The sequence below is a fragment of the Xenia sp. Carnegie-2017 genome, unplaced genomic scaffold, assembly GCF_021976095.1.
Source record: "Xenia sp. Carnegie-2017 unplaced genomic scaffold, XeniaSp_v1 HiC_scaffold_23, whole genome shotgun sequence".
NCBI classification, from domain to species: Eukaryota; Metazoa; Cnidaria; class Anthozoa; order Malacalcyonacea; family Xeniidae; genus Xenia; species Xenia sp. Carnegie-2017.
The window spans coordinates 11,222,087-11,235,352 of record NW_025813486.1 but is presented as its reverse complement, the minus strand read 5'-3'; the positions used below and the strand labels follow the sequence as shown (position 1 = coordinate 11,235,352).

Genomic DNA, 13,266 nt, shown 5'->3' with positions numbered 1-13,266 from the left:
CAGTAAACCTATTTTGCTTCTTAATTAAAGCATTTGCTATAAATAGAAACATTTTCCTATCGTCTCATTTTAATATTACTCATAGAAAATTGTTTAAAATTTGTATCAGTATTCAAACTTCTTGTGCAATTGTGCATCACTAGTCAGATTTATGAATGATCGTATTTATGTTGAAAATTTTTTTTCCTCCAAGCATATCAATTGTTTTATTAGAAATCTCTTATTTTCAGAGCGAGAGCAAAGCTGATTTCGATGAGCATTGCACCCAAAAAGCATGTTTGCTGCAGCATACTTCAACGTTTGAGCGTTTTTAAATAAGATTATTCCAGTGTTGTTGTCGTATTTCCTTCCTTCTAGCTAAATATTCTTTCTTTCATATTTCAAAAGAACGTCAGTAGTGTTCCAAGGCAAGTACGGTGGAGGACGATAGGTATACATGTAAATTTTATTTCTTTGTTGCACTATTTTGCTGTTTATTAGAGCAGGTGCATTGAACCACCTATTTTTGACCTAGTGTTTCTTTAAAGTCCTATTTCATAGAGTAAAATTGAGTTTCAGTATGTATTTCTATACCGAGATTTAGTTTTCATTAGTATTTTCTTAAGAATAATTTCTAAATTCTGTACATCCCTTTGTATATCTCATATAATTAGGGTTTTTTTCACTTTGCTTTATTATAGGTGACGACTAATGAAGCTTAAGAGAGCGCATGCTCTATTCCTCGAAGATATTCAAAGTACGTTGCAAATAGGCGATTGTAGATTAGTTACAATATATCATTATTTTAATGGTTTGGCATAGAAGTTTTTAATTATATAATAAACTCATAATAAGCAGCAAGAAAGGCACTACTTAGAATTCCTTAGTATTACTCAGTTATACCGTGAATACTTACAACTAATTAAGTCATTTACCTAATATCAAATGCAGGAGCTCAACCACTACAATTTTTACTCCTATAATGCATATATTTTTTGTGTTCCATTATTGTAAAATATTAGATTGAATTAGTTTTCTAAAGAAATGAATATAATCTTTTGCCGATAATCTGCATTGCGCTAGTTTTGCCACTGATCGAATGTTAACTCACTCCGTTATTGTGTCATAACTTTTTATACATCAGTTGGATTAAAACAGCACACTCAAATTTAACGAAATTTTAAGAAAAAGCAGTTTGGCAGAATTCATGGAAAGGGAACATGTCACTTAGGGAAGCTACACCAAACAAAACTTAGAGCTCTAATTTTTACGTTATCATTAAAAAGGCTGGAGAAAAGCAAAGCCCCCTTGCCCCTGCTTAGCTAACCAACCACCCCCGAAAAAAGAGATCAAAAACCTTTTTTGTTTTATTAAAACAGCATGTAAATGATCATGGTTGCCAGTTTTGCATTGTTTTGCCAAAAGTAGACCCTCTTTCAACTGTGCGAGTGGTTAAGATTAAAAAATCAGTTAACTCATGCAACATGAAGTATTGAAAAAAAAGTTACACTACGATTCTCTAATGATGAGTTTCGAATGAAGTAAACGTCATGTTGACATTTTCCCTCATTTTTCCATATTACATTACATAATATACTTAAGCGTAGGAAGCGTTGACGAATTTTGGGAGAATTTTAAGAAAAATTTACGGATTTTGGACTTTGATATCCTCATAATACAGAATACGATCCAAAGATCCAAAAAAGATGCAGATAAATTTGTTTTACTCTACTTTTTTAAATTGTCGGTTTGACATAGTTTTTGACATGACGTGTAATGTATAGCCTGCAGTTTTTTCATTTGAAGTGATAGCGTTAATGTAAGTTGTAATTCGTTACTTGTTGTCACTGTAGTAAATGTACATTGAAACCTCGTTTTTAAGATTACGTTTACACAATTCTGGATCGGTCTGAAAACGGTAAAAAAGTAACAGAGCTAAGTTCCATTTATACTGCACGGGAGCGGAATTTTTTTTCCGGAGAGGTGCAACAACACGTCAAAACGTCACTTTTGCCGGAGAGGTGTGAGCACACTTTCTAAACGTGGTCAAACGAAAACGGATCGCTGCGCATCGTTGTGTAAACAGTGATATTTCTCTGCACTGTAGATACCAGTCCTCTTCAATTTCTTCCGCGTTTTGGTGCATAATTGAAAATGGTAAACATTTTATACTTAGGAAAGTATTTAATGACGGATTGATTTTTACAAAACAATGTTTTTATGACTTATGCCTAAAGATATAAGCATGTAGCAATGTGTAAACAAGAAGTGGCGTCATTAACTCATTCTTCTACAAACAACTAACGAACCTTTAGAGTAAGAAACATTATGTCTAAACACCCGCCAAACTGTATCGGAATTCAAACGGATCAGTGTAAACGCAGTCAATGGAATAAATTTTAAATAAGTAACCTAAACCCGTTCTCTGCAGATAAAAATATTATGTTTTTAACTTATCCCCGTTTTGAGCGTCAAATCATCGGTAGACTCTAAATTTTCATTTGCCAGACGTTGATACGCGAGGAGTAGTCTGTGTGATCACTTTAACCAAGTTTTCCCTATTTCTTAATTTTTTTTGATACATCATGTGCAGCCAAAAATACGATTAAATATTTGCAATCACTAGCAATGCACGAGGCAACAACGAATTGCTAGAGCAACTGAGCTTCTCGTTTTCCCCAAAAATAGTAATAAAAGCGTCATATACTTGTAAATAAATATAAATCATACCCCATAGAGTATCATACCCCATAGAGTATCATACCCCATAGAGTATCATACCCCATAGAGTATCATAACCCATAGAGTATCATACCCCATAGAGTATCATACCCCATAGAGTATCATACCCCATAGAGTATCATACCCCATAGAGTATCATACCCCATAGAGTATCATACCCCATAGAGTGTCATGCCCCATAGAGTATCATACCCCATATATTTTACCGTCTCATGGCTTGTTTATATGGAAGTCCAGCTGGCCCGTTTACCGAGATCGCACGTTAAGCAAGATTTCCCTACGTACTACATAATATATTAAAATTCTCTTTGTGTTTATATGGCGACAGGGGCTTGTCTGTTTAGAGAGATCTCACATGGCACAGGCGAGATCTCGTCTCCTGGGAGAAAATTTTTCTAATGTAAACACTCAACTGCCGAGCTAGCCCGCTTGCTTAGCTAAATTTTAACTATTTGGGCATTCGTATGATAACATATTAAAATGGTGAAATACGTGCACGTGCAAAAGTGAGCGAAATGGAGACGAGGATGGGTAAAAGAAAGAACTTTTACTGCGATACAAAGATGATGGAGCATTTGATTGATGTGTCTGATTATAAATAGAAGATGCTTTATACAAGTCTTGATTTCGACCGCGATAAACGTCTCGGCAAGCGTGGTGAACGTCATGTAAACACATCAAAAAAATTCATCTCGCTTACCTCGTACAATGTGAGCATATAAACTCGACCACGTAACATGTGTCTAAGGCAGGGGTCTCCAAACTTTACAGCCAGAGGGCCACATGAAATTTCATTCAGTAGTTGAGGGCCGACGAACCGTATACCGCTGATCAAAGAGCGAATATTTTAATAAAACGAAGTACATAACACAAGATTCATTAGTTAAGAAATATTTATTCAAAATTCAAACTTTAAAGTTTTAATTTCAATGAAGAGTAATATCATAACAAAATCACAATTATTCTGTTCAGTTTTCTCAATGTGAGTGGTGAAATTGGCTTTTTCATGACAAAATTGTAAAAAAGTCTAGCTTTAAGTTTGAGGTCCCAAGCATTAGAAGAGCGCTCAGATTTTCGTCTGACATGTTTGTTCTATAACTGTTTTTCATATACTTTATTCTAGAAAAATTTTCTTTACAAAGGTATGTGGTGCCAAGCATAGATAGCAGTCCTGCAGTAAAATGCCTCAAGTTTTGATAGTTCTCTTTCGGTTCTCTTTCTTAAAATTCTTCCCTCAGCAAGTCATTTGTTTGTTAAAGTTGGGACAAAAATTGACGTTGAGACAAAAAAGCCACTCTTGCAAGTTGACTTGAGTTAACGTGAGCTTTCTGCACAAAGTTTATTTTGTTTAATAATATTTTTTTTCTTAAGTGTCTCTGCGTGCCGGATTAAGAGGCCCAACGGGCCGAATCTGGCCCGCGGGCCGTAGTTTGGAGACCCCTGGTCTAAGGGAAAGCGTTTGACTAATTTCGAAATCATTTTAACAGTTTTTGCGTTATTTCAATCAGCATTTAGCACTAAGCACCTTTTAACAATCAATAAAATTTTCATAGTTACTACGTTTTGTGACCATATATTTGGCAGGCTAGAGGCTACCCAGGTGTACGCAGCGTATCTATTTCAATAGAGGCAGTAATTCGCAATACTATTCCAACATGAAGTATTGCAATTCCTAATAAATCTTGGCTCTTGGCTTGGTGTGGCCCTCGTGGCCAAAAATTTATCGTGAAATGCTTTTTTCTATATTTCTTTGCCTCTGGCATTTAGGTATGGTTAGTTTTTTCGTTTTTTTCATTTTGACGTAAGATTTAAAATATGCTTTTTACGAAAAATATGTACTGGTACTTATTGTTGCCTTTAAAATATGACTGACTTTTAAATTTCCAAGGGCAAACTCTTTTCTCTTGAAGCTGTTAACTTATAGACAGACTTCATTCGTAGCATACGGACTTAATTGTTAACGGATTGCATAGTAACTTCACTGGTAGCTTTATTCTTAACCTATATAATGAATGAACTCATTCCCCCGAGGTAATCGTTAATAAATAGGAATTAATTCTTTAGAATATTAATGCATAACAATGTTTAAGCGAACAATGTATAGAGCCAAGAATTTTGTGTCATGCCGTGTCCTTCTCAAAATACACTGTCCTCTGTGGAATTCTTGCAAGATTCACACCACATCACAATTTCTTTCTGATACAGTATGGCTACAGGTTGTCCAGACAGGTCAGTCTGATGCTTCTGCTGGTTTATATATATTTACAAACTCTCATCGGTAAGTGTAAAGACATTTGCAAGTATTTGAATTAAGTAACCTTAAAAGTTGCTCATTTTATAGAAGAAGGGGCATATATGCAGGGGCGTATCTAGCAAAAAATTTTTGGTCACGCTTTTTTATGCAGAGCCATGCCCTATGATGTCATGATTTTCAATCATACGTATACTAAGACATAAGTACTTTATTGAAGTTTAATGAACAAATTTTAAAGTGGAAACAAACAACATCTAACTTTCTAACAAATCAAAATAAAAATTACTGTCTCAGGTTAAGATCTTAACTTCATCATCATTTTAGTGGCCATGACTCTACATACAGCTATTACGTTCACCCACAGTAAACTTAAGGTAAATTTTAGTTTTTTGACTGTACACATGATAATGAATGACATTATGTTAAAGGAGAAATGTCAGTATTAGCATAACTGACCTCAAAACTTTTAAATTCACAATAAAACCATAAAATAATAATACAACCACAAATATTCTGATATACATGTGCATGTCAAGTATGAAGCAAATTCAATTTTTGAACAGTCACAATATTCTATCATCACATCCTTTTGGAGTTTAAAAGCAAAACATTTATAAACATTTTCAAATCTTTAAAAATAACACACTTGAGCTAAATATTTATAATCGTGCATTACAAGGGGTGGGAAACTTAGTCCAAATATAGTGATAATTAACATTATCTTTGAATTTTCTTGTAAAAAGGCAAAAAGCACAAATAGCTTGCAAAAACCTCGATAGGTGAACTAAAAATGCAACTTTATACAACAAAACCAGTTTGTAAGCCAAGCAGGAAATAAAGATGTAAAATAATATTCGGCTGAGCCCCACCAGCATGACCTCTAGATACTTCCATTTAATGAATCAAAATAAGGGCCCAGTAAGAACATTAATTGCTCTCCGTTTTTATAAAAAATGTTGTATGCCATAAAGATACAGGTAAAATATTCTTGCTATCCAAATAAATAATTTTTATTATCTTGTGGACATCACGATACTGTCAGTCAGTTGGTAAGTCAGTCAGTCAGTTAGTTGGTAATTCAGTCAGTCAGTCAGTCAGTCAGTCAGTCAGTCAGTCAGTCAGTCAGTCAGTCAGTCAGTCATTCAGTCAGTCAGTCAGTCAGTCAGTCAGTCAGTCAGTCAATCAGTCAGTTAGTCAGTCATTGAGGATTTTTTTTTGGAGGTGGCAACTGGCAGAATGAGTCAAATGATAATCTAAATTTTTACTGGAACAATGAGGCTTAAATGCTTAATTCGAAATATAAGTCAAGTCTAAATGACTAAATATTAATATATCTCAATAAATGTTAAATTACCAGCCATTCTTCTCATCTGCTCAATCACGAAAAGATGCAAATAAACAAAATATGTGGTAGACTGTAGAAAGTGTAATCATTTCATGTTTGGTTAAATCCAAAATTACGTCAAACACGAAAATTAAAGCTTCTTACAGAAAAAAACGTTTTCTATCACCTTATTTTTGGCCAAAACACTTGTCTTGATAAGTTTTGTTTGCTTGTTTAGCTTAAAAGATTAAGTAAATTAAGATTAGGGTTTGAATTAGTGATCAATTAATGTCATTTATGTTTGTTACTTGATGTTACTACTCATGAAACTATTACTAATATATCCCTGACATTTTAGGAGCTCTCCGCATCCACATCACATCAGGACAAAGTACTTGATTGTTGGGCGAATCGAAAATTCCGCATTTTCTTCTTAAGATAAATTACGTGCTTATTACTGTATTTAAGATGTGAACCTCTGAAATGAAAATGTTCCCGTGTTTTTTTTTGTTTTTAATGAAACATTTGGTAAAAAAATTTCATAAAAAAGGAACATAGGGAGGCGACTCCCCCCTCCTTCGCCTCCCCTTACTGTCAACCACTGCTCAGTCACTCAGTGTGATTTATTTTTAGATACATCATTAATGCGGGTGAAAATACATTAAGGAATTTTCGCATGGGTGGATTACCATCAAAGGGACTTGACAAGATGTTCATGACTGGCTCTACAATCAATCACATTGGTGGTCTGACAAACATGCTTCTAGCTACGCAAACTGATAATTTTTCGGTCGATAAACTTGTCGATGTCTATGGTCCACCGAATCTGGATGCATTCTTACAAACAATACAGAAATCTTTTCAGTACATGAGTAAGTTCGAGTTTGTAAAACTTCACCAGATTGAGGAACGAATAAAGTGGCTGGAAATTGCGAGTGATGATAATTTTCAAATTTTCGCCTTTGCTACAAGTGATGGTTCGCAAGAGAACGGTCGGACGATTTTCCCAAATCTTGCCGTTTCTTACGCGTTTTTATTACAAGAACCGCTACGAAGAGTTCGCATGGATGTAACAGAAAATCTTGGCCTGGCGCAGGAAATTTTGAGAAACGTTATAGAAAAGTGTCAAATGGGATATTCTGTTGATTTACCTGGTGGAAAACATGTGAGTTAACTACCAATTTTAAACTTAGTGTATCATTTATTTGAACTTTACTTGAACTTGATAAATGGAAAGTTTTGCAGGAACTCTCAGCAGGAAGTAGCTACATGTTGTAGAGACAAAGGGTTAATCAGGACAAAGATTAGCAACTGTTGTTAATCTCAACTATCTACGCATATATTCTGTAACTCTAAAGCAGGGGTCTCCAAACTACGGCCCGCGGGCCAGATGCGGCCCGTTGGGCTTCTCAATCCGGCCCGCAGAGGCACTTCAGAAAAAATAATAATATTAAATAAAATAAATTTTGTGCAGAAAGTTCACGTTATGTCGCAAGCCAACTAGCAAGAGTGAATTTTATTCCCAACTTCCTACTTCTGTTTCAAGCACACTGCGAAATTTAAAAAGCTGAAGGAGAACGTGGAAATTTTTTATATTCTTCGGCCCTCAACATGCTGGATGAAAGTTCATGCGGCTCTCTGGCTGTAAAGTTTGGAGACCCCTGCTCTAAAGCGATCGGATTATTTCAAAGTTGACTTTTAAAGAAATTATGTGCTTTTAGCCAATAATGCTGCAGGTTGATTAAAATTGTTTGAATATACAAGTATAAATTCTTGCAAAAATAATTTATATTGGGTGAATTGACGTATTTAATTTTTGTGCTAAAGGGTTTTTTGTGCTCTGTTTAGATCAATCCAGATGACATTCTTCATCCGACGCCACGTCGACAATCATTTGTTGTCATAGATTGTCCATCAAAACATGTCCTGAACAAATTATCTTCTTTCATGTCACGTGATTTCTTCTCAAGTGATTTGCACACTCACGTGGACATAGTAATTCACATGACCGGAAAAGATATAGCAAATTCCATGGAATACAAATCTTGGATGACAACGTTTGACCCAGAAACGAAACATCTTATGATGAATGAGCACGTGATTGAAAGACCAGCTTTCACCGTCTTTGATGAAGTTTATGATAGGTTAAATAAACTTCACGTGAACATTTTCCCGCCGCTGTACTATTCATTGTTTATGGATAAAATTCACTCTGGTTTTAAAGATTTTCCCGAGGGTTCTGTCCATTTTGCTGCTCCGACTTTGAGGTATAATTTTCGGCCAATAGCCTTTGAAGGCTTTGAACAAAACTTGGTGGCTGTAAAAGCTGTAAATGAAAAAGAATCGTCGGCAAATGGAAGTCGTTCAAATGTGTTCGCAAGCTCTACGTTGAGCAACGATTTTCAGGTTGTTTTCCTTGGAACTGGTTCACGTATTTCATCAAATCTTCGCAACACTAGCGGGATTTTGTTGAATTTGAGGTAAGGGAAAATCCTTAATTCAGTAAACAAGTTTACTTCAAACAATCTTAGCTTTATATAAATTACATGTGATGGACATAAGACACAGAGGACCACTTTAGGTGATAGTAAGAGCTACGGTATCTCGTTGCAAATGCATCGAAAAAGAATGGTTGCAGTTAAGAAAGGATTTCATACTTGCAACATGAAATAGTGAGCCTATTGTACTGAAATATTTTGATGGATTGCTAGATTTTTCATGGTGTCTGGTACTGTATTGTTAACATTGACGTAGCCAGATCGGAAATTTTGTTATGCTATGTAAAGTTATATGTGTTTCTTACTAAGAAAATGATGTAATCTAAAATTTACATACCACGACCAAATACGCTGGCTATACCATAGACTGTACATATGTAAACAGGACAAGTGAGCAGTGAACTCTCCACGTTTCGCTGTTCCTTTACTTTACTGAAAATATTGTTTATGCAACTTTGGCATCACTGTTTCGTTATTACATAGTGATGAAACGTCCATTTTAATGGACTGTGGCGAAGGACGTTAAGACAGATGTTTTATCATTACGGAGACGATGTGAACACGATGCTAAAGCGAATCCGTACCGTGTTTGTCTCCCATATGCATATTGACCATCATTTGGTAGGTTCGTACTTGTATATTATTGCTCGTATTAGTTTTACAATACTCCTACATAACACGTTGGCTCAATTTTTTTCACCTAAGATACGTAAAACGAAGTCTGTAAAAATCATTTTCTTCAATCGAAACCAATTTTAGACAAACCATCTTGATTGTTTAAAACCAGTCTATGGTTAGTCCACAGTCCAAATAAGTTCATTGTTGGTATCGTAATTTTAAATCTAAATGCCATAGAAACTCTGTTAATTGTCAGTTTTCAAAGAATCAAATCTTACAAATCAAATGTGTTTTAGGTATTTTTGCTGAGCTCCAATCTCTAACCTGTTCTAATATATGTTCATTACTGACGCAATCAATATCTTTAATTGTCATTTATGCATGTTAAACAATGAATACTTATTATAAATTATCAATTTTTAGGGTCTTGTCAATATTTTACGACATCGTAAGAAGATTATGGTGAGCTTGCAGGAATGACTTTACAGCGTTACATGTCTTCTTTTTATTTTGCAATAGTTTTTCGCCAAACTTTGCTGTTATAATAATTGCAAAATTACCTTTGTGTGTTGTAACGTTTGATATTTTCTGGTACTTTAGAAGGTAAATTGTGTCATATCTAGGGTGATTCAAGTTTCGTAAGAATCATTGGTCCAGAAACTTTGGACTTATACTTAAGATATTTCGAAATGCTGTGTGGTGAAACTTTCAACTTCAGGTGAAAATTCTATATGTTAAAATTTTTTTGTGGGGTTTTTTCATTTCTTTTCATAAGTTAGCACTAATGACATTTGACTTTTGTCAGTTCCGTAGCCACCTCGATAATTGGGGACCAATTATCCTGTTCTTCTTTGAAATCAATTTTTTCTGCGGATGTTAACATGCATATATGAATAGCCTCCTCTCTATTACGAGGCTAGCTATGGCATTGATTTGTGTAGGTAATAGTATAGTTTCAAGTGCAATTACGTATAAACATGCACGGGTGAGTATTTTAAAGACTGCTGCGCAATAGCGTGAGTCCGAAGAACGATTAAAAACAATATACTTTGAGTTATTTTTTGACTGTACCGTCCAACTCTATCTTGTTTCGTTACTCTCTATCGCTTCAGAAAAGCCTCGTTGTGCTGTCTAACTGTTAAAAATATTCCCCCGAAAACAGTACTTGCTCCTTTGTTTTTATTCTTTGCATTCTTTTGTAATTCTTGAATTTCAAACGATTGCAATTGTGGAAATCTTTGTTTAATTACAACTACCGCCATGTATTTTTTTGAATTGAAAAAAATTTGTTTGGCTTTCATTGTTTTTCAGCCAATCAGGTTACAGTATTTACGGTGCAACTATACTTTTCTACTGGGCAATTACAAATAAACTGCATTGCAATCAACCAATCACAGTGGAGAAATATCTCATACTATATTATTAATAGTTTGTTTGGGCCTGGTTCTATTAGCGAAATTTCTTAACGAAATTCGTGCATTTTTGTGCATGTGTTCTAGAATTACTAACTTATAGCAACCTTGTTGTTTAGTCGCTCACAATGTTTGTTTTTTAGGTTCACTCAGTTTTGGTGGGTGAAAAGAGGATTAGAGAAGAAAGAAGGCAAACAATTTAGTCGCTCTTTGGGATTTTCTTCTGTAAGTTGATAAATATCTAAACACCATATATATTTGAATATTCGATAAAAGTACTCGAGGTTTGATTGACTTTGGCGTACCACACAATACAGAATTTGAGTTAACTATTTTTTGCAGATTTCTGTTGTCCCTACGAAACACAGTGATTACTCTCATGGTTTGGTACTTGAACGCAATGGATGGAAGATCGCTTATTCTGCTGACACAAGACCTTGTAAACAGTTAATGGATGCCGGTTAGGAGAAACGGACAAATCTATTCTCTTTTTAGTTCGCTATTTCTCTACTGCATCATTTTTTTCACGAATTACGAAAGGAAAAATATTATTGTGGTGATATGGCCTTATCGAAATATTGCCCAATCACATTAAGTTGTTGCTTGTCCTATAAAGAGCAGTCGTTTAGTTAATAACAGGTTTAGATGCATCAAAATATGTTTTGCTACTACTGGGAGATGTCTTTTTTAAGAACCTATAAAAATAAAATCTGTTCTATGTCCGTCTCCCCTGTCCAGGAAATGAAGGCAACCTGTTTCACCCCTTGTTTGGGCTTTCGGCAAGAGCCATCGTGAATAGCGAAATCTTTACGCAAACACTGAGCTTTTTTGCTAACCTAAAAAAATTTATCGTATTTTCAATTATATAACATTATCTTTTTTTGCGAACGCGAATTTCAATGTGTCTTTCGTTAAATATATCGTAAAGGATTTGCGTCGGCAGTTTCCTTTCACGTAATCCGTCCTCTGGATATTTGGAAATTCTATTGGTTAACTCTTAAATAATTCCTGAAGACAACTTTTTTTTGCCACAATCATTGGAAGAGATGTTTAATTTTTTGTTGCTATAGGTGAAAATGCGACATTACTCATTCACGAGGCTACATTCGATGATAAACTGCTTTACAGAGCGAAAGAAACTGCCCATTGGTAATATAAGTGAGGCAAACTGTGTCTTGCTCTTTTTATGTTCAACTTGCTATTTCATTGTCCATACTCCTGTTTGTAAAACATTGTGTCTCTCTTATGTAGTACCGTATCTGAAGCAATCAAATGTAGTGAACTGATGAAAGCCGAGTACACGATTTTAACACACATCAGCAATCGACATATTTTCCCCTGTAAATCTTCAAGACTGCCTCATCACGTGAGCTTTGCTTTTGATCACATGACGGTATGTTTCATGTCGTGTTTCGATTGGGAAAAAGGCTGTAAAATTAAAGATTGTACTTGTCGAAATTACTGTTTTGCAAAGTATCTGCAAACGTAGCGAATTTTGGTGTTTTGTCAAAAGGGATTTTATCGTTATAGGTTGAGCAAAAAGATCTTAGAAATATTCGTGGAATAATGGCAAATGTTGAGAGAAGCGTTGTATACCAATGGAAGAGAAAAAGAAAACAGAAGCAAGCTGTTAAATCAAAAGACTCTCCCATTATGGTGAATTCTTAGACTGGCGTAGCTACTTAACCGAACGAATGAATTCTTTGCATTCAAACTTACAGGCTTGCAAGTAATTTTTGAATTGAAATTACCTAACATTTAGTTTTATATAGCTAATCATGGCACTCCAGAAAACTTTTTTACATTGTCTGGACTCAAGGTGTCTCAAAGGGGTAATTTTATACTTTCTATTGACAGATAGATAGGCCGACCCCGACAACTGAAGCAGATTTTGCGTGGGGTTTACGAAAAGCATGAACGAAACATTAACACTATACTTACAAAATTACGAGAAAGGAATTTAAGAGTTATCGAAACACTCGGCAAGTTTGAGAAAACGAGAAATTCGTTGGCGAAGTTTATTGATTTTAATTACATTTCCCGCGCAAGCATGCAACTTTCAGATGTGACAACCAATCAGCGCCCGTGTTTATAAAATGCTATTTATGAAGTGTTATATTTACTGACTGTCAAGCCGGACTTTAAATTCAGCCAACACTCTCTCGTCATAGCTTATAGCCAATGCTAGACAGCGTATGTCAGTGCATTTTGTTGCAATTTCGAGCGATTTAGTTTTTTTCTTGCATTGCATTTTTCAATTGCAATTTCACGTTAACCGTAAGATTTTGGGCACATATAGCAGTAATGGCGGGGAAATGCAAATCAACAACAACACGCCGTTTCCACTCTCGAGTCTCGAGTGTAAAAGCAAAAGCAACGTTATAGAAGAAAGCTTTATGGGTAATGTGTGAATATTATTTAGGGTTATGTCCAGGCCTT

At 35.1% G+C, this 13,266-nt stretch overlaps 1 protein-coding gene and 1 long non-coding RNA gene across 2 annotated transcripts; both read left to right on the top strand.

Annotated features, from left to right (window-relative positions):
• Positions 1 to 166: 166 nt before the first annotated feature.
• On the top strand, positions 167 to 1,028 carry LOC124448091. Its single transcript, XR_006948920.1, has 2 exons — positions 167 to 430; positions 681 to 1,028. It is a non-coding gene; the product is annotated as an uncharacterized LOC124448091 (long non-coding RNA).
• Positions 1,029 to 4,397: 3,369 nt separating this feature from the next.
• On the top strand, positions 4,398 to 12,621 carry LOC124448084 (zinc phosphodiesterase ELAC protein 2-like). Its single transcript, XM_046999107.1, is given in 14 exon segments — positions 4,398 to 4,488; positions 4,828 to 4,999; positions 6,658 to 6,690; positions 6,933 to 7,464; positions 8,148 to 8,779; positions 9,281 to 9,314; positions 9,317 to 9,418; positions 9,839 to 9,877; positions 10,039 to 10,133; positions 10,971 to 11,052; positions 11,170 to 11,287; positions 11,898 to 11,976; positions 12,079 to 12,220; positions 12,358 to 12,621. Coding segments are annotated over 14 exon segments (2,235 nt in total). The 5' UTR covers positions 4,398 to 4,451; the 3' UTR covers positions 12,496 to 12,621.
• The last annotated feature ends 645 nt before the right edge of the window (positions 12,622 to 13,266 follow it).